Raw genomic sequence first — 26,958 nt, 5'->3', positions numbered from 1 at the left:
GATGATCGATTCTAATTTGATTCAATTTAATTTCATTTAATTTGAGTTTTAATTTCTCTGAACTACATTTTACATTTTGGACACATTTTAATAATTACAAAAAAAAAAAAAAAAAATTGAATAATAATAATATTATTTACTTTAATACTAATTTTGTGCAAAAAAAAAATAAAGATTTCGTTTTTCTTTTCGTTTTTGCTTAAATAATAAAAAGCCTTGTTTGTTCTTCCTCGTCCCCTTCCGCCCTTGCCACGCCTGCGTCTGGTGCATTTGCAATCGATTCGAAAACTAAATTAAATCACATTTAGCATATTTTTGTGTTGTTTTTTTTTTCTCTCTTTTTTGTGTAACTTTTGCTTAAATTTACTTTTTTGCTTTTTCTTTTTCGATTCCTTTTTTTTTTTTTGTTGAATAATTTAATATTTACATGATGTCAAAAAAAAATTAATTTATTAATAATATTTTTATGTATATTTGTTAGATGAATGTATTTTTTTTTATTATTTTGTCTTTTTTTGTTTTTAATTTTTTTTTAGTTGTTGCGTTTCTTAGGTATATGAAAAAAATTTGTTATCGAGTTAAATATATCGATATACATATGTATATATATAGATTTAATTAAATTATTTAGATTTATGCTTAGAAAATTAACATTGCCGACTGCTCCTGCGCCTCCTCCTGCTGCTCAATAAATACTTCTCGCTCTCCCTCTCCTTCTCCCTTTCTCGCTTTCTCTCTCGCCGTTTCTCGCTTTAGAACAAGACATCGATGTACATATTTCATCTGCTGCCGCCCTCCATGCCACCTGCCCCGCCCACCGCGCCGCCGCCGCCGCCGCTCAGGTGCTCCTGCTTGACCTTGAGCAGCAGCTGCTGATGCGCCAGCGTCTGCGCCTCGTCCTCGTCGTCGCAGATGTCGATTTCGCCATCGGCGTCCGCATCCCCATCGACATCCGCATCGTTGTCGGCCTCCGCATCCACATCCGCATCGACATCCGCGTCGCAGTCCTTCTCCATGTCCTCGTCCTCGTCGATCTCCTCGTCCGGCTCCGACTCGGCCACAGCAACGGCAGCAACAGCAGCAGCGGCCGCCGCATTGCGAGCGTTCGCGGCAGCAGCAACGGCCGCAGCAGCAGCAGCCGCAGCCACGGCCGCCTCGGCATAGCCAGCGGTGCCATGGTGGTGCATGTGCATCGCATGCTGCACCACCGCCGCCTGCTGCTGCTGCTCGGCCATCTGCTGCTGCTGCTGCTGCTGTTGCTGTTGCTGCTGTTGCTGCTGCTGCTGTTGCTGCTGCTGCTGCTGTAGCTGCTGCAGATGGTGCAGATGCTGCTGCTGGTTGTATGGATGGTGCTGCTGCCCAGTGGCTGCTGCGGCGGCCACTGCCGCCTGCCCATGGTGATGATGGTGATGGTGCATGCCCGCGTGCATTGCTGCTGCGGCGGCGGCAGCGGCTGCTGCATCGCCGTGGTGCTGGTGGGCCGCGGCGGCGGCCGCTGCAGCCGCGTTCGCCGCTGCGATGTGGGCGTGTGCGTGGGCATGGGCGTGCGCATGGGCAGCGGCCGCATGGGCGTGGGCATGGGCGTGCTTCGACTGCTTGTTGCCGCCCGCTGACGGCGGCGGCGGCGCATCGAACAGCAGACGCGATATCGAGAAGCTGGAGATGGGCGAGTTATGGGTGCTGCCCGCCGAGTAGGAGGTGTTCGTATCATCCGAGGTGGGCGTCTCCCTGTCGCTCTCGTCGCTCTTCAGCAGCTCGGCGGCCTCCAGCGACTTCTTGTGCATGCCCAGCAGCCAGGGCGCCACGGACTCGTCCTCCTTGGCCGACTTGATGATTGTCTCCGGCAGCGGCAGCGAATGCCTCACCATCGCCCCGTACAGCCCATACTCGGCCATCTTTGTGCTGTGGCCCCAGCACTTCTCGGTCTTGCGCCACTTGGCCCGACGGTTCTGGTACCACACCTGCAATGATGAAAGAGAGAGAAGAGCAAAGTGAATTTATTAGCAAACGGATTCTCCAGTGTGTGAAAGAGATGCAAGACTATAGCTTGAAACATACGAGACTTATCGAGTTGATTTAGGTATGAGCTAGGCTAAGAGCCACGGCTGAGAATGGATTTTAAGTTGATGCGTCAATCAGTCAATCATTAGTCAAGAACGTAATGAATCTGATAAAGACATTCAGTCAGTTGATCAGTCTGTCTATGAACTAGCTAGTGAATTAGTCAATCAATCAGTCGATCGGTCAATCATGCATCAATCAGTATGAGTTGATCAATTAGCTAGTCAATCACTGTCAATCAATCAGTCGATCGGTCAATCATGCATCAATCAGTGTGAGTTAATCAATTAGCTAGTCAATCACTGTCAATCAATCAGTCGATCGGTCAATCATGCATCAATCAGTGTGAGTTGATCAATTAGCTAGTCCATCACTGTCAATCAATCAGTCATGTATTTAATGTGCTAGTCAATTAGCTCGTCAATTACATGTAGTTTGTCAATCAATTCAGTCAGTCAACCACATAGTAGCTCAATCACAGTCAGTCAACCAAACTTTTAGGCCGTTTAACAGTTACGCATAGTCAACTCATCAATCTAGCAGCATATCAATCACAGTCAGCCAATCAATTAAATAGGAAGTATGTCAATCAGTGAGTACTTCAATCTTTCAGCCAGTCAATCAATCTATTAATCAATAAATCTCAATAAGCTGTTTAATCAGTCATTAGCTAACCAGATGGCATTTAAATCACAGTCAATCCGTAGAGAGTTCATCAATCACATTCAAATAGTTAAGCAGTCAACCAATTAAAGTCACTTAAGCAATCTTGTAGAACATCAATCAGAGTCCTTCAATCAATTGTTCTGGTAGTCTATCAATCACAGTCAGTCAATCAGTCAATCAGCCAATTTATGGCATGTCAATAATAACCATTCGAGCAGTTCAGTCCATCAGTCAATCCGTTGGCTACCTAGCCAACTTTGACTCTATCAATCAGTCAGTCTGTGCTTCAATCATTCCCATTGCACATTGCGCGCTCTGCTCAACTGCGAACTTCAGCTAATCCTTTCTGGGATTATCCCAACTCTCAGCCAAACAAATAGCAAAAATTTCATTAGTGCAAATGCGATAATTAAGCATAAATAGCAAGAGCTAAGCCGCTCTCACAAATGCTGATATATATGTATATACTTTATATATATACACACACACACTACAACTCGCTCGCTCGCTGGCTAAAGTGCAGCAAAGCAGCCAAAACTAATTAAATTAAATGTAACAACAACTAGAACAACATCTATTAGCTCTCGAGGGCTGCCAGGGGAGGTGGCTGGGCAGTTAGATGGGGAGCGGGGGCAGGGGGCGTGGCAGTGTCTATTTTGTTGTTTGTTTGCGCGCAACTGTAACGAGGCCTCCAGCCTGAGTGTGAGCCGCTGCCACTTGTCACGCAGCAGCTCGCTCAGCCCTCGCTGGGGCGTGGCACCAGCAGCAACACGCGCTGATTTTATCCACTCTGCTCCTGCTGCTGCTGCTGCTGCTGCTGCTGCTCCTGCTCAAGTACTTATTAGTGCCACGAAATGTTGCAAGCAGCTTTGCTTTCGTTTTGCTTTGCTGCTGTTAAACGGTCAATTTTCAATTTTCACAGACAACTTGTAAAGTGGGCGTGTGTGCTGTGTGTATGTGAGCTGCGTGTGTATATGTGTGTGTGTGTGTGTGTGTCCCTTGGGACAACTTAATCTTCTGTTGTGAAATGTTCAAGCTTTCCCAGGGTAGATAGCAACGCTCTAACTCTTGTACACTCTCTCTCTCTCTCCATCCCCCTCCACCCCCCTCTCTCCCTCACCCTCTCTCTGTCTGTGTCCTGCTGCAATTCTCTGTGGACCATAAAAATAGAAGTCGACGGCGGTCGCATTAAATCCGCCTGCCACGCGGCTCGCTGTCTAACCGAAAGCGAGGGTATTCCTATTTCAATTGCTACAGTTGTTGTTGTTGTTGTTATTGTTGTTCTTGCTGTTGCTGTTGGTGTGATGTCAACATTTGCATTTACAGTTGTTTAGCCGTGTTTGCCGGCTGCACTTGAGAGTTCGGGCAGCAGCGGCAAACATGGCAAATTAAATCTGCTTGAGTTGACAACACTTAACACCAAACCGAACCCAAACTGAGCCCAGCCAACCAACCCCACCGCCCGCCGCCCTCAGCCTGTGGGCGGGGTGGAACTCAATCAGTGTGGCTAATGCGCTGATAAATGTCTTTTTAAAATGCGCCTAGTTCGCGCAACTTGTTTTTGTGTTGCCACAATGTAAAAAGAGGAGAACAAAACAGTGGAATAAGTGGGCGGGGGGCGGGGGCGGGGTTGGTCGATTGGTAATGATATAATGCGTTTGGGATTGGGACAAATGCTAACAAGTGCGGCAAGCTTTTTATTTAATCATCTGTTAGTTTTGCCATGCAATGAGATACCCTGTAAAGGGCGCAGCTGGGGTAGCTTGAAATGAAACTGGGCGGGGGCAAAGGAAATGAATGGAAATGAGCTATACTGAAACTATTCTATTTACTGATTGAATAATTGTATTACACAAACTATTTGTAATACCCTGTAATTTATGCATATATATATATGCATATGCATATGCATACTTACAGAGAGTTTCACCCACTTTTAGTTCAATAATAGCCTACATATATAATTCGAATCTTGTCTATAAGCACATTTCACATATTCGAAGCAGTTACGCAGTATCTGTTAGTCGTGCTGCCGTTTCAATGGAACGCGCGCAAACTGAGAGGGACAACAAATAAGGGAATGCAAATAGCAATTTGTGTAATGCTTTTGTTTCACAGCCATAACCTCCTTTGTTTAAATGTTAATTACATAATTATGCATAATCATTTTTAGCACACACTATTTCGCGCAGTGTATGTGCGAGAGGGTGTGTATTAACAGCTCATTAAAAACGCAGCGAAAATGCAAAAATTACGGGACGGACAGTGTAAAGTGTATAATTAATGTACAAACGCGGCTGAGCACTGCAAATTATGCAAAAAATCTACAACAGCAGAAATAGGAGCAAGAAAAAAAAAAAATAAATGAAATGCAAAACATTTGTAACACTTTTGATTGGAAAGGGCGACAGCATAATCAAGGAAAGCCAGCAGCAGCAGCAGCCAAATGAAGGGAAAGCCAATGCAAATGTGAAATGAGAGAGCGAGCTTTGCTCTCTTATCGATCATAACAGATCGATAACTGCTTGAACAGCTCATTTCTTAATCAATAGAGCTGCAAGGAGTGCGTGCTTCTCTCTGTGTGTGTGTGTGTGTATTTATTAGAGTAGGCGAAATTGTTGGTGCTTGAGCGATTTGTTTTGAGAGTTGCCTCATTGTGCCTCAGCTGGGCAATTGCAACAGGCGGTTGAGTGCATGGCTGAATGCAATTTGCGGCTTTAATGCATTTGCAATTTGTTTGCATTGTTGTATTTTTTTTTTTTTTTTGGTTTTTGTTTTAATGTTTTTCATACGCTTCTGCTAAAGTGTACTTAAAACTGTGGACGAGAGCGTGTTGAAATTAGCAAAAAGAAACAATGAGCCAGCCAGTCAGCTAGCCAGCCAGCAACGGCACAAATGGAGCAGTCGAACGGAACTGAGTCACTGAGCCTGAGAGCCAATTGCAGAGTATGTGTGCGTGTGTGTGTGAAACAATGATGTGGTGTCATGCATCTGCCATCCTTGTCGTGCCATCCATTTCGTGCACACACGCTGACACTAGCCGAGCGAGCAGGCGACGAGCGAGGCGCAGACGAACTGAGCGCTGCACCCGGACAGAGTGGCTAATCGACGATGCAAAGCTCATTAGCAGCAGTTAGCTAAAAACATTCTCGCCACTATTGTCGCCTGTCAGTTTCGTTCACTTTTGACAGCGCGCAAATTTCGTTAATTCCCGTTACACACAGGCAGAGGCCAGCCGGCCATTGCCGAAACGAGGGCCAGACAGAGAGAGGCTGAGTGCGAGAGAGCAATGAGAGAGGCGAGAGATTGCATGCGAGCGAGCGAGAAAGCATGCTTCGCTCGGCCATGCTTCTTGCTTTTTTACAGCTATGAGCAAAAATAAGCTGACAGCGACACAGAAAGGCAGAAAAAGAAAACAACAGCAACAGCAACAGCAACAACAAGAACAAGCACAGGGGCGAAAATGCACACACGCATAGTGAGAGTGGCAGCGGAACGCACATACAAAATGGAATGCAATTAAAAACGGCAGGCAAAAAAACAAAAACAATCCACAACGAGGACGAGAACGAGAACGAGAACGAGCGCCGCGAAAGCGAAGCGAACTTTTAATGGTGGCTTCGATTTGTTGTTGTTGCTGTTGTTGCTGCTGCAGTTGTCTGCATGTATTTGCATGGCTGCCATTGTCGACATTGTGAGCCGCGCCTCCCTCCCGCCTCGCCGTCACAGCAGCCCCTTCAAAATTGCACTCATCGTGAGTCGCATTTCGCATTTCGCATTCGTATCCTTGGCTCTTGTCGTCGTGTCGTCGCGCTGTTGCTAATGATTGCCTCGCCGCTGAGTGCCAAAGACCCAAAAATCCCCTCTCCCTCGCTCTTCCTATCTTTCGGCTCTCTCTCTCCCTCACTCTCCTCGCTCGCACACATTGTGCTTGCAGCGGCAGTCACTCAACAATCTCCCGTTGCCATTCCCGAACGCTTTTTTTTTCAAGCTGTGCGCAGACTGCGCCATATTTGCACTTAATTGAAGTGCGTATGTGTGTGTGAGTGAGCGTGCATGTGTGTGTGTGCATGTGCTTCATGTTACTTGCGCGCGTATTACGTATTATTTTTTAAGCCAATTGTGCTTGTTAATTTGATTTGCGCATACAAACACAGGCACACACACACACACACAAAGCAATGCACTCACTCTACAGGCGAAAAAGTGAACGTCAGCCATTTGGCCACTGACTTGTTGGGCTTTCATTTGATGCTTCTGCTGCTGCTGCTGAGTGCTGCATGCCTCTTCCTCCTCCTCCTTCTCCTGCTTTTCCTCCTCTCCCTGCAGCAGCCGTCTCCCTACCACAGACTCTGTCACTTCTTTTATCATTGCCCTGTTCGCCCGCCCAGCCTCCAAGTTTGCCTCGCCCCTTAAGTGGGCCTCACAAGCAGCCGCAGCCGCAGCAGCAGCAACAGCTGCCATTACCCCCCTCTAACCTAACGAAGTCGCCTCGCTTGGCGCCATCTTGCGGCTTATCAAGTGGCCCAAAATGTATGTGGAGAAGGCAGGACGAGCGCGAGAGAGAGGGAGATGGCATGCAACTTCAGATTAGAGCTTAAACTAATAAAGAGATTTGTATTATTATTATTATTATTATTATTATTATCATCTTATTATTTATTTATATTACTTTAATTTTAATTTTATTTCATTATTATTATTATTATTATCATCTTATTATTTATTTCTATTATTTTAATTTTAGTTTTATTTCATTATTATTATTATTATTATTATTCTTTTTCATTAATATATTTTGGCTATTATCAAGTCATATTCTTATAAGTGAACCACAATCGAGTAATTTACTTCATAAGGTCCTGTAAAGGCTTCTGAATAGAATTAAGATGGGCATATTGAGATTATTTCTGATATGATATGTATGTAGATTATCTTTGTAGGCATACATGGGTAGATTAATCTGCAGTCTGTAATTAAATTCTATTCGAATTGGAATGCAGATTCGTAATACTATATAAATTTGAAAGTAAAACTCTTCTGAGAAGAGTGTGCCTTGAGTACTTTTGTATATGGATATGGACAATCTTGAATGGCTCTCCCCCTCTTCCTCCCTCTTCCTATTTATATACATATGTATATGCATATATACAAGATTCTTAACTGCCTTTCAAGCAACCCTTTTGAAGAGGCTGCCGGGCCGCAATTACTCGCGTTGCAAGCTCATCGCAAGTGTTGCAAAGTGAAAGTGTTGCAAGGAGCCTGAAGTTGTGGGGTTTCTGTTCGTTTGCACTTCGCTCGATCGCTGTCGCATTTTTCCAATTTGCGAATACTTTTGATGCATTTGGAGTGTCGACGGGTGCCGATGGCCACGTTTTCTTACTTCATTTCGAATTGTTCGCGCGAGTGTGTGTGCACTCGTAATTATGTAATCAGTGTGCCTCATTATGTGCCCCGCTCTCTCCCTCTCTCTCTCTCTCTCTCCCGCGCTCGTCCCACTGTTGCCACACTGGCAACAAATCGAAACAGCAGCTGCCTCTGATTGCTCCGGCCGTGTCTCCGGCCGTAAAATGAATAACAGAACAGAAACCAGAACCAGAACCAGAATTTTACGAGCGCCCATCAAATCGAACGCCATTGGCGCCAATCACACGTGCCACGTGCCGCACTGCAGCTGCAACGTGCTACGTGCTACATGCTACATGCTACCTGCTCAGCTCTCTCACCTGTATACGATCCTCGGCCAGTCCCGTTTTCATGGACAGCAGCTCCCGTGCACTGACATCCGGATAGTGGGCCTCCTTGAAGGCCTTCTCCAGCTCCTCCAGCTGGCTGCTGGTGAATATGGTGCGTCCGTGTCGCCGCTTGTTCTTCTTCTTGCCGCCGGGTCCGCTGCCGCCGGGGCCGACGAGCACGTCGCCGCCGCCATGGCCAGCGAGCAGGCCATTCGGATTGGCCGCCGCGCCAGCTGCCGCGCCCAGGAAGGCTGCCTCATGCCCGTGATGCACATGACCGTGGCCATGGCCATGCCCATGTACGTGGGCGTGGGCGTGCACATGATGCGCCGCATGAGCGTGATGCGCATGATGAGCGGCCGCTGCGGCAGCGGCATGATGATGTGCCGCTGCTGCAGCCGCTGCCGCATGCTGATGGGCGGCCAAAGCGGCATGATGATGCGGCTGCTGCTGCTGCTGTTGCTGCTGTTGCTGCTGCTGCTGCAGCGCATTCGATGTGGAGGAGGAGGATGTGGCGCTCGAAGCGGAGCTAGCTGTGGCAGCATTGCTGCTGTTGTTGTTGTTGTTGCTGCTGCTGCTATTGTTGTTGTTGTTGTTGCTGCTGCTAGCGCTGCCATTGCCATTCGCCTGGCCATTGCTGTGCCCCGCGGACAGCTCGACGGCAGCAACAGCTGCAGCATTCGATTTACTAGGCGACTGCTCATCGCCGCTGGCATTGGCCAAGCTGTTGGCATACTCCTGACCACGTGCGGCCGCTTGTTCTGCAAGAGAAGTGCAAGGGGAAGAAGAAGAAGAAGAGAAGCAAAGAGTTAGCGATAAGTAAGATAGATTGCATGCAGCTAGCAGACATTCCGAACACATGTTTAATCACACAATCGCAATTCACAAGCCACAATAAACACGCCAATGGCAATGGCAATGGCAATGCCAATGCTAATGCCAATGCCAATCCCATTTCCTTTAAATGCTTGACAATAGAGCATGTCATACGAGCATACGAGCGCTCATCCTGGCTTCAATAGAAAAATGAAAGAGAAACTATGCGTGTGTGTGTGTGTGTGTGTATCTGGAGACTATTCCTCGGCAGCTAGATTTTTTGCACACGATATGCGACAGCTGGAAAATTGTTCCATGCTCGCTTGCCTCTCATTCAAAGGCGCGCAGATTTTGACAAGTTGCCAGGATTTATTCAAATGTCAGCGAAGGGTTAAGCGCACGTCCTCGTGTCCTTTTGCCTCTCCCTCTCCCTCTCCCGCTCCCCCCTGCTCTAGCTCTCTTGTTGGGCTTCTTAGAAAATGTTGCCACAAAATATTTTCTTTAGCCAGTTTTGTTTTTGGCTTTTCATGCTGCTCAAGGGAAACGCTAAGGGCGCAACTGCAATCGGGTCTAGCGAATCATCAAGATGGTCTCATGTTTTCTCTTTCTCTCCACTCTCACTCCCTCCCTCTCTCTCTCTCTCTCTATCGCTCTCAATGTGTGTTGTGTTTCGTGTGCGCTTTGTTTTGACAATTAGGGTGTTAGGGTGTTAAGTGGTTTAGCCCTTTTTTCGTCTTTCTTTCGTTTTAGGTCTCAAATTAAACGGGAATCGGCTTAGGCGTGTCGCACGGGGCGTTCTATTGTGATAACATATATACATCGACACACACACACATACATATGCTCTCTGGCAATGTTGGTCTCACTTTTCACCATCAGCGAAATTAGTTTCCGGGCCACTCGACTCAATTGCTGGCGACTTATCTCAGCTAAACTTTGGCCAACAATTAAAATGATTCTAATAATATCTAAAAGTTCTTAAATTACTAAGCCTTATATAGATATAGATGTAGAAGAGATACCTATTGATTATTAGCTATGGGTCTAGACACTAGAGACTAGAGACTAGAGACTAGAGACTAGAGACTAGAGACTAGAGACTAGAGACTAGAGACTAGAGACTAGAGACTAGAGACTAGAGACTAGAGACTAGAGACTAGAGACTAGAGACTAGACTAGAGACTAGAGACTAGAGACTAGAGACTAGAGACTAGAGACTAGAGACTAGAGACTAGAGACTAGAGACTAGAGACTAGAGACTAGAGACTAGAGACTAGAGACTAAAAGCTAGAGAATTGTAGCTTCAGACTTGAGATTTGAGACTAGGACCTAGAACAGTCTAGATCAGTCTAGATGATCATTCATCTCAGCTGTTGGCAATATTCTCTAGTTTGTATAGATTCATAATCTCACTAAACTGTTAGCTATGTAGTTTGGCTTCAGAGGATTATACAGATTTTTCTTCCAGCTGATGTATCTGAGATATAGAGCTAAATCCTGGCAAAGTCTACGTTTGATAAATTCTATATATTATACTAGATATACAAATTGGAGTTTTTAGCTCGTATCACTAGCTCATTTCACTTAAAAGCAACTATATCATATAGTACCATGATAGATCCGACTCAATAGCTGCTATATATTATAGCATTCCTATACAGTTTCAGTATATATATAGACAGCCAAATTGTAAGCAAAGCTTCATTAGGTTCAAGTAGTTCAGCTCAGAAGATCATATATACAAATATATATATAACGTGCTTATATATATTCTCCATTAAAGCTTAAAACTTTACTAAAAATATTATAATAAGCTACACAAGGCTTTTAAAAAAATGAGGCAAAAAAAAAATTGTTTGTCTAGCGCTCAAGGGGGGCCTCGAGGCTGCGAGAACTTTGCTCAGTTGTAGTCAATGTTGTTGTTGCTGTTGTTGTTGCTATTGTAGCTGCTGTTGTTGCTGTTGTCATGCGGCTGTGATTGTTTTTTATTGCCTGGCTACTTTGGCGGGCACAATTAGACACACATCAATTAACAATTAGCTAAACGACAGCTGCCCAATGTCCAGTTGTTGTTGGCCCCGCACACACACGCACACACACACACACACATATATATACACACACATACTTATAAATAGCTGAGCAATAATAATGCCTCCGCCCACTTGTTGAGCATAGCATGGAGGGTGTGCATGTGTGTCCATGTCTATGTGTGTGTGTGTGTGTGTGACCAGCACAGACGCGAGACCAGCCTAGTTGAGGAGGGCCTGCTTTGCACGGTTAGCCACTTTGGTCAGCTATCGATGTCGGCTGCTGTTCCCCTTGTTGAGTTTTGTTCGCGACCTGTCCCGTCCGCTCGCTCCCTCCTGCTCGCTCTCTCCCACTCTGCAGCTGTCTCTCTCTCTCTCCCTCTGGGCGACTAATTCAATTTGCTGCTGTTGCTGCTGCTGTTGTTCGGTCTGCCGTTTGCTCAATGAATCGGCGCCATGAGTTGCTTGATTTTCTGTCATGCGATATTTTTTTGCGGTATCCCCTTGCGGCTTTTGCCCCTCTCCCACTCACAGTCTCTACCTCTCTCTCTCTCTCTCTCTCTCCTTCTGTACATTTGCTGCTTTGCTGGCTTTCCTTTCACTTCATTTTCATTTCCATTTTCATTTTCCGCCTAAATTAATTTGATATTGAAGTTCGCATCTTTTTCGCTCAACGATTGTAATCTATACCTAGCTGCAGACAGTCCGTCTCCTGCCTCCCTCTCTCTCTCTCTCTTTCTCTCTCTCTCTCTGTGTGCATTCCTGCCAGTTCGTCCTGTCCAGTTTTGGCCACTTCAGTGGCTCCTTTGTGCGTTAATTAAATGTTCAATTAAGCAATTTTCCTGCTGCCGTAGCTGGCTTTGTTCTGCTCGGTTATCGATATCTTTCTCCCTACTTTATGAATTTACATTAACTGCCTGACCCATGGGCGTCTATAATGGGATAATTTGCCAATTTGTTTTGGGGGAAGAGGGAGCGGCAGGATGGAGTGTTGGGGTAGGGGCTGTATGTGTGGCATTCTTAGGAAACTATTTACTCTTAAATTGTATCGATAATTGCTTCCTTAAGTGTCAAGCATATAGATATATAGATCTGTTTTACGAGCGATTCATTGACATCGCATTAATTCAAATGTTTATATTGAATTTCAAAAATTTCAATGATTACTAAGCGTTATATCCAAGTAAATTTCCTATTGTTATCTATAAATATCTATATCTAGCATATTATCGATTTCGATTAATAATTCCTAAAGTGAACAAGAATATTTCTTTACTGCTGTAATTGGAATTACTATATATTACTCATTATAATAAAAACTTGCTATCGATATTTATCGATCAATCAAACTTCGCATTTTGGATGCATACCGATAACAATTTAAATACCCTCATCGATACCTACGCAATACACACAATGCTATGCTCAGCCTCTTTCCTTATCCGTATATCGATACATATCGATAAATTGATTATGTTGTATATATATATATATATATATATATACCATCTATTGCTAATTTCTTCATATTTCACATTGAAAGATTCTTACCATTCAGTCCAACTGCCTATCGATAATTATCGATATTGGCAATTTTGTATGCTTAGCACTCAATGTATAGAATCTGTCGCTCACTACTCAATTACATTTAAGAGTAGCTAGCTAAGCCAGCACATTTCGCTTGTTATTTTGTTATTGGCCTTGCTACTCGCATTTGTCAGTCAGGCGGAAGGCGAGGCCCCACACCCCCAGCACACCGCCTGTACACCCCATTGTACAGCCACTTCAGACGGCAGCTTAGCTTAGCTGGCAATGTGCCACAAAGCTGCGCCTAGTTGCGACTCGTTTAGAGATGACGACGACGACGACGACGACGAAATGTAAAATTACCAATAAAGTCAAATTGAAATTGCCAGACATATTAATAAAAGCCACGACCAGGAAGGCGCTGCTTGGCGCTCGCGGGGGGCGTGGCTGGGGAGGAGTGTTGCGTAGACAACGCGATTTAACAAATGGGCCGCGCGGGTGCCACAAACTCCCCCAAAAAAAAGGAAAAAAAAAAACGAAAAAAAAAAAAGTAAAACGTAAACTAGACCAAACTCGACGGGAGGTGGAGTCAGAGCAAAAGCAAGAAAATAAAATAAAAGCGCGAATTTCACTTGGCAATGCTCAGCGAGGATATTTTTGCTTTTAATTTTATATCGCTGAATACCTTGAGGGGGTGGCTAGGGCTGGCTTAGGGAGGCGGGAGGGAGAACGACGGCGAACGGTGCTGCAAAGTGGTAGAAGGAAATTTCTGTTGACAGGAAATACACTCGAAATTGGCAATTTTGCATTTACGTTAATAATACTCGAGCGTATTTACTACTTACATTTAGTAGGGGTAGTGCTAGGGACGGGAGGAGGTGTGTGTATGTATGTGCGTGTGTGTGTGTGTGTGCGTGGGCGTTGCCAAGCTGCTGTCTAGGCGAAAAATGGGGCCACATTTGTAGCAGCTCCAGCACCAGTTCCAGCTTGGCGTATTTCTTGGCTAGGGGTGGGCTGCGGGGGTAGGGCCAGTGGCAGGGGCTGTGCTTTCACAAGCATAGCTGAGCCAATATGACGCGCAATTATTTGTAATGGAGACGTAAATAAGTTGAAGAAGCAAAGTGGCAACAACGACAAAGTGGGCAAAGGCAACGGCAACGGCAACGGCAACGGCAACGAATTGTGGAGTGGGTGGGGGTTGGGGGGTTGTTAGCTTGGCTTGAGATGGGGGATGGGGTTTCTATATATGTAGTCAGTCTGTGCGTCTGGCGGGTGGTTAAGTTTTTTAGTTGTTACTGCTTGGGGGTTGCTTGCGTGTGCGTGCGAGTGGGTGGCTGGCTGTGTGGCTGGGTGGTTCTCTGCTTTTGGGGTTGGCCGGAGACAATTTTCGGGTCTTCGAGCTGGGGCAGGGGCATGGCCGCCCCCCTGCTGTTAGCTCGTTAACTCAATTTGCGCGCTCTCTGTCTGAGTGTGTGTGTGTTTTTCTTGTTTTTTTTTTTTGCGCTTGTAATAAATACGAAAAAGCGGCGGGCGGTTGGAGGTGGGCGTTGGGCTGATATTCCCGTTGTTTTTTCCAAGATGGCGGGCGAACGCCGTAAGACTCGGCCAGCAGGAGAGAGAGAGAGAGAGAGAGAGAGAGAAAGGGGGCGAGAGACAGCGTTGGGTGAAATGAAATTTGCTTTTTTGGCAACTTTTTGGGGAAGCTGACAGGAAGAAGAAGCAGAAAAACGAAAAAAGTAATACAGAGAGAACTTTTTGCTGCTGGCCATTTGTAAGGGCTAAATTTAAATGGGGGATTATTTTAAGATAGTTGGCAGCTAGACGGTTTTTGTTTTATTTTTGGCAGCGCCCTGCCAGGGTTGCCATACTTCTTTAATTTGACATTTTCAGCACTTTTCAGGAAGTAAGTTTAGACTGAAATGATATTGTTGCTTGGAGCTGATTCTCTTCTAGTTGAAGAAAAGTTGAAGATTTTTCTCGAATTGATTTCCTTCTAGTAAAAGAAAAGTTAAGGCTTTTCTTATTTACAAGGTTGTAGCTGTCTCCTATGTTTTTGTTGTTGTGGTTTTTTTATTACAACACTTTTTAGGAATTAATTTTAGACTGAACTGATATTTTTCCTTGGAGCGGATTCTCTTCTAGTCAAAGAAAAGTTGATTTCTATTTCCAGGTTAGTTTTTCAGTTGTCTCTTATGCTTTCAATTAGACAGAGTTGCCATATATTGCAAAATGTGGCATTGTAAGTCAGAAATAAGCTTCTGTAAGAAGTTGCAGAGTTGCCAAACTAGCTGAACTTTCACTCATTGGCAGGAAAGAGTACAAGAGATCATTTGATATGCCTTAAGGTACATATATCATTTGTCTACTCTCTATGAATATATTTAGATAAATGTTTAGGGTTGTCGCACACTCTCTAGACTGCACCAGTTTGAAGCGCTGAATGATATAAGTAACTTCCAGACGAAAGACGATGAGCAAGTCCATAGTTGGCATTAACAGATTTGCCTGAGTTGCCATATTTGCATCATTTTTATGTCCATCTCTCTCTCTCTCTATTTCCCTATCCCCCTCTCCCTCCTATTTGTCCTTCATCTTATCCAATCACTAATTTGCCTAGGAAACAATTGTTTGCATTTCCCCTTAAGGAAACTAGACAATTGATGCAAAGTAGGGTTGCCACACAGCCTCATTAAAACACACCTTCACTCAACCACTCGGCACTCGAATGGAGAAAGAAAACTGAACACAATGTGAATCTAGTTAATCATAGTCCCTAAGAAGCAAATATGTATTGTTTAGCTACGTATGAATAGGCAGATGCTGTTCAAAGTCTGTCGCGGCGTTGCCAGACTGCCGCTGGAGCATCCTTTTTGCAGCGATACAAAACAGACAGTTCGGTATAAAATATCATTCGCCTGGCATTTGCCAATCCCCATTGTTGCTGCCACTCAGCTAACAACAACAGCAACAACAACAACAACAACAATATAAATGGCAACAATCAGACAACTGTTTGCTGTTGCTGTTGTTGCTGCTGCTGCTGGTTCGTCTTTATGGGGCCGCGAGCTACACTTTTCCTGGGGTTTTGTGTTACGCTTATTTTCCAATTTCACTTTTTGCCATTGTCGTTGTTGTTGCCCTCGTTGTTGTTGTTGTTTGGTTGTTGCCTGCACAAAGATTTTTGCTTGCCATTGATTTTCTGCTGTGCTTAAATTTGCTTACAGCTAACAAACAGCCCCTAGCCCACCCCAGGCCACCCCTCGAGCCCCGCTCGCTCAACCACTTGACCAGGCTTGGCAGCTAGTTGTTGTTGTTGTTGTTGTTGTTGTTGCTATTGCTTTTTGTATTGTATTCGAGTTTTTATGCGCTTTCGTTTTGCTCGCATTTCTTCAACCATTTTGCGATTTGCTTTGCGCCGCTCAGCGACGGCGACGTCGACAGCGACGTCGACTGCGAGGCAGTGAAGCTTAAATGAAATAATTGGGTAGTTAGTGAGCTTTTCTGCCTCTCAATGCGTCCCGCCCCCCGTCCGCGCCACAGCCGTCCCTCTGGGCTCTGCTCGTGCAGCCTAATCTGCGGCTGCCTTTGCTCGTTGTTGTTGCTGCACATTTTTCTTTACTTTCGCATTCTTTTGCCTATTCAATTATTTATTTGCACTCGGGCGCTTGAGGAAGTGGGAGAGAAAGAGACAGAGACAACGAGAGAGAGAGAGAGATGGAGAGGCGGTGCGTCAGAGCGAGATGGCTGTTGTCGCGGCAGGTGCTTAGCGAGCGCCAAAAAGGAAAAACAATTTTCTCATTTTCCAATTTCCCTTTTATTTTCATTTTTTTTTCTTTATTATAATTAGACTTTATTTTGCTTTCAGTTGTCTCGTTGTCGTTGTTGTTATTGTTGTTGTTGTTGTTGCGGGGCTTAGTGTGAAGTGGGCGTGGCAGAGCTGAAAAGGCGCCGTGAAGCTTGTACAAACAATGTGAGCCGCACTTATCGATACAACAGCAGAAAACTGTAGATTTGTAAGTTATCGTTGATCGATTATATTATTATATTGCAGGAAATCGATAGGTTTAGTTATTTAACGAAAAACAGTAGTTGATTAATCAATATATAAGATGTTCTTACGGTTTGGCATGAAAATTGCTTAAAAATTGACACAATAAACATTTATCGATACTTTGATCGATTAATTAGTTTTATTTTCTTTATCAGCATTAAATTTGATCTACGTCTCGATTACTGTCATAACGATATCATTAGCACAATGATATGAAACAAAAGTTATGGGTCGATAAATCGATTAACGATATCATTACTTTAGCCAGCATTGAAATGAATAGCAAATGAGCTGCCACGTAATCTATTTGTATCAATAAATGTTCGGCTATTAAACGTACAACGTACGGGCCATTTTCTTCGGCTTTTAGCATTCAGAGCCAGGAATCACAAACCAGGCCAAAAATTGTCTGTATTTGTTGCTGGTGTAAAATTCATTTGGCCATAAAACTGCTTGCCCATCCCCTTTGGCAATTCGTTGAAAAAACAACAAACGTGATCCCCATTCAAACGGGGCAACTAACTTGCAACATAGCAATAGAGAGAGAGAGAGAGAGAGAGAGAGAGAGAGAGAGATAGACAGGGAGTGAGGGGAAGAGGAAGAGGGCGAGGCTGAATGGAGTGGAGTGAGTTAAGCAAGCAACAACCCTTTTGTGGTCTTTGTCCACTTTGGGGCGCGCAACGTTTTACAACACTGCAAATGGTGGCACGGAAATAGCGGTAAATATAAAAATACACAAACACACTCACACACACACACAGTTTAATGTGTCAGCTGTGACTGTATGTGTGTGTGTGTGTGTGTGTGCTCAAATATTTATTAACCCATCAACACATGCGGAAGTTTTTCGGCCGTTTCGTTTCGCATAACATTCAGAGCCAAGGCCCAGTTACCAGTTAACAGTTACATGCTCAGACCCAGTTACGCCCCCCGCCCCTTTTTTGCACACTGCATGTGTGTGCTTGGTGGTAACAAATTCGTGTAGCGTTGCAAATTGCTGTCAACAGGGAAATTAATAAAAAGTCAAACGCTTTTTAAAAGGCAACGCCTCGCCTTTGCCCAGGACTCGAGCTCGACTCGCTGCCTCTTCGAGTCGACTCGTTGCTCTGCAGCACGCTGCTCTCGCCAGTTACTCGGCCGCACAAATAAAATAAAGTTCCCAAAAATAGATTAACTTGTTTAATATTCAATTTGCGCACGCAACACGCTGCAAGTCCTGGCGAGTCCCTGCCTCGTCCTCACCCGGACTCGGGCCAGCCACTCGAAGCACAAGATTTTGGTGACTCGATTATCATACGCCAAATTAGTCGTGGTAATTGCGAAAATAAGAACTTGCGGTAGATGCGTGGTTAATGCGTGATTAAGACTCAAAAGTCATTTTCCTGATGACTTTTACTTCATATTGAATATAGAGTTAAGCTCATGGAAATAGTAGTAAAAGCAAAGGAGAAAGGAAACTTAGCATGGAAAAATATTTATGGCAAAGATGAAAATGGCGGAAATATCAGTTTACTTTCGATGGAAATTTATTTCTTTTTCACCATTTTCATCATCAATGCATCTCTCTCACGTTTATTGGAATCGTAGTGCTGCTTGTACGAAATTTGATCTATGTTACTAGATTACATACTACTCTAATTTATATCTACTACATACTACTATGTATCTACTACATATGTAAATAGCTGATGTATATATGTACATATATAATACTAATATATATATTCAAATATATAGATTTTTGCTCTTCGTGGGCATTCAGGGAGGTCAAGTCGGCTTTCAGCTAATTTAATTCCCTAGAGACGTATTTGAATACGTTTTTCGCATAATATCTACCATATAACACTTTTAACATTGCTGTGAATATAGGGAGTGAGTTATCTGAATATATTTGAGTACATTTCATTTCAAAGTATTGAGAAACGCATTTAATTGTTTTTAAGAATCTTTTCTATAAAATTGTCCAGCACTTTTTTTGCTTTCTAATCTAAAAACATTCAATTCATTGAACATTCTCATCTATCGAAGCTCTCAAATTTCTTTTCACTTTACATGTCGAACCTGTAGCTGCTTTCGATTCATTTGAATATATTCACTCCTTCGCATTATTTCAAAAAGTTTCATCAATCCCCTTGCCTATGAGTCTATATTCATTTCAGTTTAATATTCACATTTGATTCACTTTAATGATTCATATTTGTTGACATCTCTCTCCTTGCCTATGCCGTGCCTAGAGCTCTTCTCTATTCATTTCAGTGCTCTGCTAATATTCACATTCGATTTACTTCAATGATATTTGTTGTTTTTCAGCTAACTGCTTTCGGTTAATTTGAATATATTCACTCCTTCGCATTATTTCAAAAAGTTTCATCAATCCCCTTGCCTATGAGTCTATATTCATTTCAGTTTAATATTCACATTTGATTCACTTTAATGATTCATATTTGTTGACATCTCTCTCCTTGCCTATGCCGTGCCTAGAGCTCTTCTCTATTCATTTCAGTGCTCTGCTCATATTGACATTCGATTTACTTCAATGATTCATATTTGTTTTTCAGCTAACTGCTTTCGATTCATTTTAATATATTAACTCATACGCCTCATTTCTAACATATTCATATCTCCCCTTGCCTATGAGTCGATATTCATATTCAATTCACTCGAATGATTCATATTTGTTGCTTTTCAGCTTAGTTTTTCCTTTGCCTTCATATTGATTCAGCTCTTGAAGCAAGTGTAACTTGTTCAGTGTCTTCTTCTATTTGCGCTTCGTCTCCTCCGCTTCGACTGCATTAATTGCCCTCATTTTTCGCAGCGATGCAAAAAGTGGCGAAAACTCGTTTCGGCCAGGTCTTTCGCCTTCTTTCGCCGTCTTCGCTGTTGCAGTTAGCCTGTTGCATCAAGTGGCGCCCATTGGCGATGCGAGGCAATGCCAAAGCGCAGCTTGGACTCAAGTTTGGGCACTTTCCCAAAAAGCCAGGCACTCGTGGAGCTGCAGCTCTGGGATCAGGGCTCTAAGACTGTTTGCTACAAGGCTTTTAAATGCAAATCATGCAGAAATCATCTCGAGGCTTTCATCGAGTCTGGGCCGTCGAGGCTTAGGCCTAGGCTTGGGAACAAAGCCACTTAGAGAGAGCCGAGCCGAGCCAAGCCGAGTTGAGTCGAGTCGAGCCTAGCCTAGCCTGGCCTAGGCCAACGAGTTGCCAGCGCGAGCTGTTTACACGCTCAGCAACGAGCAGCACTGAGCACTGAGCACTGAGTGCTTCCTAGAAAAAAATGACGACGACGAATCTGCAGCTGAAGTGGCTGCAACCTTTGGCTGATCATGCAGCGTTGCCGGCAGCGAGGCAGGCAATTGTTGGGTAAAAGTCTGAAACGTAGTCGCACTCGAGGACGCTTGCCACTTGTTGTCATCAATTTGTTTCGGGCTCTTTCTTTCTCTGCCTCTGCCTCTGCCTCGGCCTCGGCCACTGCTCCTCCCGATGCCCAATTCCAATTTCAATTCCAATTGCCACAGCCGAGGCAACTGCAACTGTTTATGCAGCAGTTGAGTTCCCCGGTTTCGGGGAAATTCTCTTCGTTTCAATTTTTTTTTTTGTGCGCCTCATTCTCATTTTTCCCGAGTTTGTTTACGTTTCGGTTGTTTGCTTTGGTCCGGTTTTTCATGAAAACTGAACTTGCAGTTTTCCAATTAAAAACAAATTATTATCAAAATACCAAATGTTGCCTCTTAACCTCGGTCTCTCCTTCTGTCTCATTCTTTCTGTATTACTCTCTCTCTCTCCCTCTCTAGTTTGGGCAACTCATTGTCACATAATTAACACTTGATATAGCAATTTTCTATACCAATTTTCCCAACAAATGTGCGAAAAACTATCAAATTACCTTTCTCCAAGCTGGCAGGAAATGCGCACTAGTTTCTAATATACTCTACTCTCTCTCTCTCTCTCTCTCTCTCTCTCCCATTCTCTCTCTCTCACTGTGTGTTTCGGAAGTGCGGCTGGACGATAATATCACAAATATCTCCGCCCTCTTACCACCCGATGCTTATCGCAACATTTTCATTTAAGATTTTTGAGGTTTTCCTTTCAGTATTTTCCCAATTTTCTTTTCTTTTTTTTGCAAAATTGGTGCGATTGATTTTTTGTGCGGTTCGCTTTTGTGTTCTTTTTTTATGTTGTGAACACGCGTGGCAGATGCTAAAATATAATTGCAAAAGGACAAAAAAGGAGAAGCAAAAGGTAAGAAACCTGAAGAGCGTAGCAAAAGGCAAAGATAAAGAGATTTAGAAAAAGATATTTTATAAATACAAGATTTTCTTAATTTAATAATTTTATTAATTAAGCTAATGGAGATTTTGCAATAAGTGGGTGAGTACTATAAAAAAAGAGAGTTTATATGCAGTCAAAAAAATAAAAATAAAAAATTAAGGGCTATAATAGAGAGTTGAATATATGGTTGATAAATAAATTGTAATATGGACAGATATATGGCTAGAGAGATAAGAGATATATAGGTGGATAGAAAAGTGATAAGGAGTAGAAAGGATAAATATAAAATATATAAATAGATGGTAAATAGATAGATAATAGATAGATGGTAAATAGATAGGGTCGATAGGTGTATGGATAGAGAGATAGGAGATATAGTAAAAGTAGTAAGAATATATATAAAATATATGTATGGATGGTAAATAGTTGGATTTATAGATAGAGAGAAGGAACGATAGATAGATATGGATGGATAGAGGGAATGTATGAGTGGATGAAAAGCTCGACAAATAGATAGGCGAAAGGTAACAAGATAAATTGATAGATAGATAGATGATAGATGATTTGTGGACTTATAAATTTGAATACAGATTGATAAGTAATTTAATCTCAATTAGAATATGCATTGCATGAAGTAGGGAATTATAGATCTATATGTAGAGATTTCTATAGTTAGGCCGATAAATAGATGTATAAGTCATTTATTCTTTTAATTGAATAAAGTCCTCAAAATGAAAAATCGATTAGAAAGGCCAGAGCACATGTTTAGGCACGTCTAATTGTATACTATATATACATATATACAGTCATACACATATGCATAATTATATATATATATATCTACAGTTATATACACTACATTTGCGATCGGGAAAAAAGCCCAATTACAGAACCAATTAGGGCGCAATTATGGGCCATTAAGCCAAATCCACTTACAATTTAAGCCTGAAAAAGAGAAAAAAAAAAAAAAAAAACTGACTCAGGCAAAACAAAGACCAACAACAGCAGCAACAACAACAACAATGACAACGACAACGAGTCGAGTGTGTTAGCCAGTTAGCCATTGCCTATTGCCCTTTTATTTCGTTCGTTTTCTTCTCTTTTTTTTTGTATACTTTTTCTCAAGCTGTTTGTCGTCTTGGCCAAGCACAAATGTGTGAAAAATAGTTGCGGCCATTACATAAACAGCAGCAGTGGCAGCGGCAGCGGCAGCTGCTGACAGCGATCCTCAGGTGAAGAGGCCAAGGTGCCCAGGCACAAGTGTGAAGGAAAGCAGAAAAGAACAACATTGACGCAGCAAAGGACACACGCAGGCTACACACACACTGAGAGAGAGAGAGAGAGAGAGAGAGTGAGAGAGTGAGAGAGTGAGAGAGAGTGACAGCTACAGGATATATATATAGATATAGATATAGTTGTTGTAGGGGTCTCGCACTGGCATGACTTTCAAGTAAATATTTATTAAAATAAGCAGAAGCAGAAGAAAAACGACAACAGCTGCTGCTGCTGCTGCTACTCCTGTTGCTGCTGCTACTCCTGCTGCTGCTGCTGCAAAGTATGCTCCACATTGTGCCGCTGGCATCGAGCTGCGTCCTGCTCAATGGCCACTCAAATTAAGGATAACAACGTGACAGACAGCAGCGAGCAGCCAGCAGTCAGCTGAAAGTGGAAAGTAGAATGTGGAAAGTGGCAATTTTACAGTTAAAGGATATGCCAAAGCCACAGCTCCTTTGGCTGCCTTTAGATGCGGCCTGCTGCTGCTGCGGCTTGCCACTCGACTCGATTTATTTTGTACACAACTAGCGGCTGCTCCTGCTCCTGCTCCTGCTGCTGCTGCTGCCCATTGTGCCAGCCATAGAAATAGGACAAGACTTTTGCCTTTTTTTTTATTTTGCTTGCTCCGTCTCCTGCTTCTTCTGCTTCTTGCAGCTCAGCTTGGCTCGCAGCGTTGGCAACACAACTACACTGAGCGAAACTGTGTTGTGCAAACACTGAAAATGTGACCCGAGAGCAAATAGCTGTAGCAGCAGGCGCTGCAAGCCAACTGCGGAAAGGTCAACAACAACAACAACATCGAGGGAAGCAGCAAAACAGTTGTAAAGTGTGAAAACTTAACAAATTAAATGTGCCTCGATGTGTGAGTGTGTTTGTGTGTGTGAGGTAGCTGCGGTCAGAGGCAATTCAAATAAATGAGTGTGCAAGTATATAGAAGTGTGCGTGAGTGTGTGTGTGTGTGGGCGTGAGCGAATAAACTAACAAATGATATGGCCCAAAAAAAAAAGGTGAACTTCATAAAATTGAATAGCAAATTAGATAGAAATTGAGAATGACGGCAAAGATAGCCCAAAATTAAAGTTAACAACCCATGCGAGAGTGTGGGAGAGAGGGGGAGAGAGGAAGAGACTAAGTGCTTATAATAGAGATACTAAACACGTAATTGTAGAGGTAGCGAGGGAGAAAGAGAGAGAGAGAGACAGCTATAAGGGAAACGGGCTACGAATCGCGTTGGGAGAACGTCAAGCTTGCCTTAGTCAGAGCTATTCTGGTATTAATTATAATGATTATGAATAATAATAATTCATAACAATATTAACTATAAAATATTATAGCGTTAATGATTTAAATTCAAATTTCTTATATTTATTTTATTTTGTTATGGAGCGAGCATAATTTCATTTCTTGGCTAACAAAATTGGCTATTATTTTCAGGATTCAACATGAGACTACCCTAATGCATTGCATTTGCAATAATGAGGTTACCTTAATAGATTTAAATTTTCAATTCTAAATTTTCAATTCATTTTTATGCATATTTTTACTTGCATCTATAAAATAAATGTATTTTTTATAAACTTTATACGATTCACTATACAAAAGAAATTGACTGCTTAGAGAAGATAATTTTCTTTTAATTGACAAACAAATTTATTATTTTTAATATAAAATATATTTGCAACTTTTAATTACCAAGTAAATGCATATTATTTGAAGCTTTAGTCAACAATCTGTCAGCTAGCAATTGTCTAGTATTTTTAAGACATATCAAAATAGTTTTTAAGAAAAATTAAATATTTAAAGATTATTATTATTGAAAGATTAACTGTATTACAATTATTTGCTTTTAATAAAACTTCAATAGATAAAAAAAAAACATTTCTGTTTAAGTTAGGGCAGAGTAAAAATTTTTAGGCTATCCTCCATTTGCATTCTTATATATAAAATATATTTCCCCAAGCAAGAAATAAATGTAATATAAAAACTATAAAATATATCATTTGATATAACATATAAATTAATATATATTATAAATCTGCTATACCTTAAGACGGTGGAAAAAATAGATAAAAATTGATAATGATCCTAAAGTGTCTGACTCTAAAATATGTAAGTCTCTAAGGCTTTCAGAAAATATATTCTAAGAAAAACAGTTAGCTCTCTAGTGACGAAAATAATGAAATTCATTATTTGAATTGATTGATTTGATTGATTTATCTATCCATATTTCTATCTAATATCAAACAATAATAACATTATTCTTATAATAATATCTGTCCATTAATATAGACATAATGTGATTATAAATTTTCATACAAATAAATAAATAAATAACAATAAGCCTAGCAAAAACTCTGTCACACAATAAAAAATGCATGCCAAATATTTAATAAGCGCTTCAATTACTTTTTTTACACATTTATCAAATAACATTTTTGCATGCCTTTTTCTTTGGAAAAAATGCGTATTGGAAGCTTTATTGGTAAACAATTGGATAGTTGCATTTGATTCCAATTGGAATGTAATTGAGCTTGCATAATTACGCACTTAATTAGCTCGGTACACACACAAATACACACACACGCATACATTGGCAGAGCGTTTATCGATTGAAGTGCAAGATTTCACACTTCTCCTGATGAGCTACTCAACACGTGTGTGTGTGTGTGTGTGTGTGTGTGTGTGTGTGTGTGTGTGTGACTGTTTGTCGGTGTGTTATTAATAAGCTTCTGCCTTAACCCTAACTGCCTACCGCATAGCACCTGAACCAACAGCCCCCTTTCCCCGCACCCGCCCTGCACCGTTCCGTGTTTAATTTGTCGTTTTATTGTTTTAATTTTGCCTGCCCAGCGAGGCGAACAAACGCGGTCTGGCAACCCCTGTTTTTTCGCTGTGGCGAATTCAAGCTTATTAGTTGCGCCTAAAGACAAAAAGTGTGTCCCGTTCAGTTGGTTGCTTTCGTTGTGTTCGCTCACGCTCCCGCTCCCTCAACCGTTCCCTCTCCCTCTCGCACTTGCCTAAAACAAAGCTTTTTGTTCTTCGTTCTTCTTCTTGTGGTGCTTTCATTTCAATTAGCTCGAGTGTAGGACTGACTCTCTGTCACTTATAACTAACTGCAACTGCCACTGTTGCCCTCTCGCTCACTCGTTCAGTCACTTACCTGCAAACTGGGCGCCGAAATGCTGCTGAAAGTGTCCCCGAAATTCGTGATGCGTGCTGAAGCCGGGCGGCAGGAAGCCGCGCAGATAGGCGGCCGCTGCCAACGTCGTCATGTGATGGTGATGGGCGGCAGCTGCATTAGCCGGATCGGCGGCAGCGGCATAGCCGGCGGCTGCATAGAAATTCGCCGGATTGAATACGGGCAGTTGGCAGTGGGCGGCAGCGGCGGCGGCGGCAGCTGCAGCGGCCGCTGATAAACGCGTCACATCTGGCGAAATGGATCGCGAATCTCTCGAGGGCTGCTCCAGCGGTTGGCCGCTGCTCACGGCTGACTGTTGCGGCGTGTTGGCGTTCCGCGGTGGGGGCGTGGCGGCCGGTGAGAGGGGCGCCTCAATGGCGCTGGGCGTGGCAGCGGCAGCTGCCTGCGATGATTGTTGTTGTTGGTGCTGCTGCTGCTGTTGTTGTTGCTGCTGTTGTTGCTGCTGCTGTTGTTGTTGCTGCTGTTGCTGCTGGTAGGCACCGACGCCGACACCGACACCGACGCCCAGGCCGAGGATCTCCTGTATGGCAAAGGGGGTTCGCAATTTGGTCGCTTGCATTTTGCCGTCGGTAAAAAGTTTTGCTCTGTTTACGGTTTATTGCACTTGTTCAGCTAACGGCTAACGGTTAACGGTTAACGGTTAACATAACTCACTCGCATCGACAAACACAAAAAAAAATATGACAGCATACACACATGCACGCGCGCAAGCACACACACTTTCACACACACGACATGTGCGGCGACAAAAAAACGACAAAAAAATTATAATAAGCACACACTGAATGCGCGAAGATGTTCAAAATGTTTCCAATCCAATACAATCCAATTCGATTCGAGTTCGAAAAGTAGTTAGTTCGTGCGTGCGTGTGTATGGGAAACTTAACTGTTCTTTTCTTTGGGATAACACAAGTCGCGACAACACACACAAGAACAACAACGCCAGAGCAGCAGAGAGATTTGCTTAGATGGCTGTGGTACGCGAATGCGAATGTGAATGTGTGCGTTTAACTGGACATGGACGTCGTCGTCGTCTGTCGACTGTGTCTTGTTGTTCTGGTTGTGTGTGGGCGCTGACCGTTTGCGTTCGGCGTGCACAACGTACAAAAACGAACTGAAACCAAAGCGCGCGCTGCACGCGAGCAAAAGCGTCACGTCAACGTCAACGGCGCTGTCGCTGCCGCTGCCAGCGCCAGCTGCGACGTCAACGCCAACGCACGTTAAACAACACACACGCCTTTGCGTACTTCTTGTTTTGCCGTCGCTCAGGGTAGCTTCAATTGCTTCGTCGCTGCTTGCCAAGTGTCGACTGAGGGTGTCGCTGGCT

The 26,958-nt window shown here is 43.2% G+C and overlaps 1 protein-coding gene across 1 annotated transcript; it reads right to left on the bottom strand.

Annotated features, from left to right (window-relative positions):
* On the bottom strand, positions 1–26,958 carry Vsx1 (Visual system homeobox 1). The gene is made up of 3 exons (XM_089473842.1): positions 25,593–26,958; positions 8,454–9,223; positions 1–1,961 (listed from the first exon to the last, which is right to left on the bottom strand). The coding sequence occupies exons 1-3, from the start codon at positions 26,188–26,190 to the stop codon at positions 780–782; spliced, it is 2,550 nt and encodes an 849-aa protein (XP_089329968.1). The 5' UTR covers positions 26,191–26,958; the 3' UTR covers positions 1–779.

The sequence above is a fragment of the Drosophila arizonae genome, chromosome X (genome assembly GCF_054131065.1).
Source record: "Drosophila arizonae isolate 15081-1271.41 chromosome X, UAZ_ARI_1.0, whole genome shotgun sequence".
NCBI classification, from domain to species: domain Eukaryota; kingdom Metazoa; phylum Arthropoda; class Insecta; order Diptera; family Drosophilidae; genus Drosophila; species Drosophila arizonae.
This window is presented reverse-complemented; position numbering and strand designations above follow the sequence as displayed.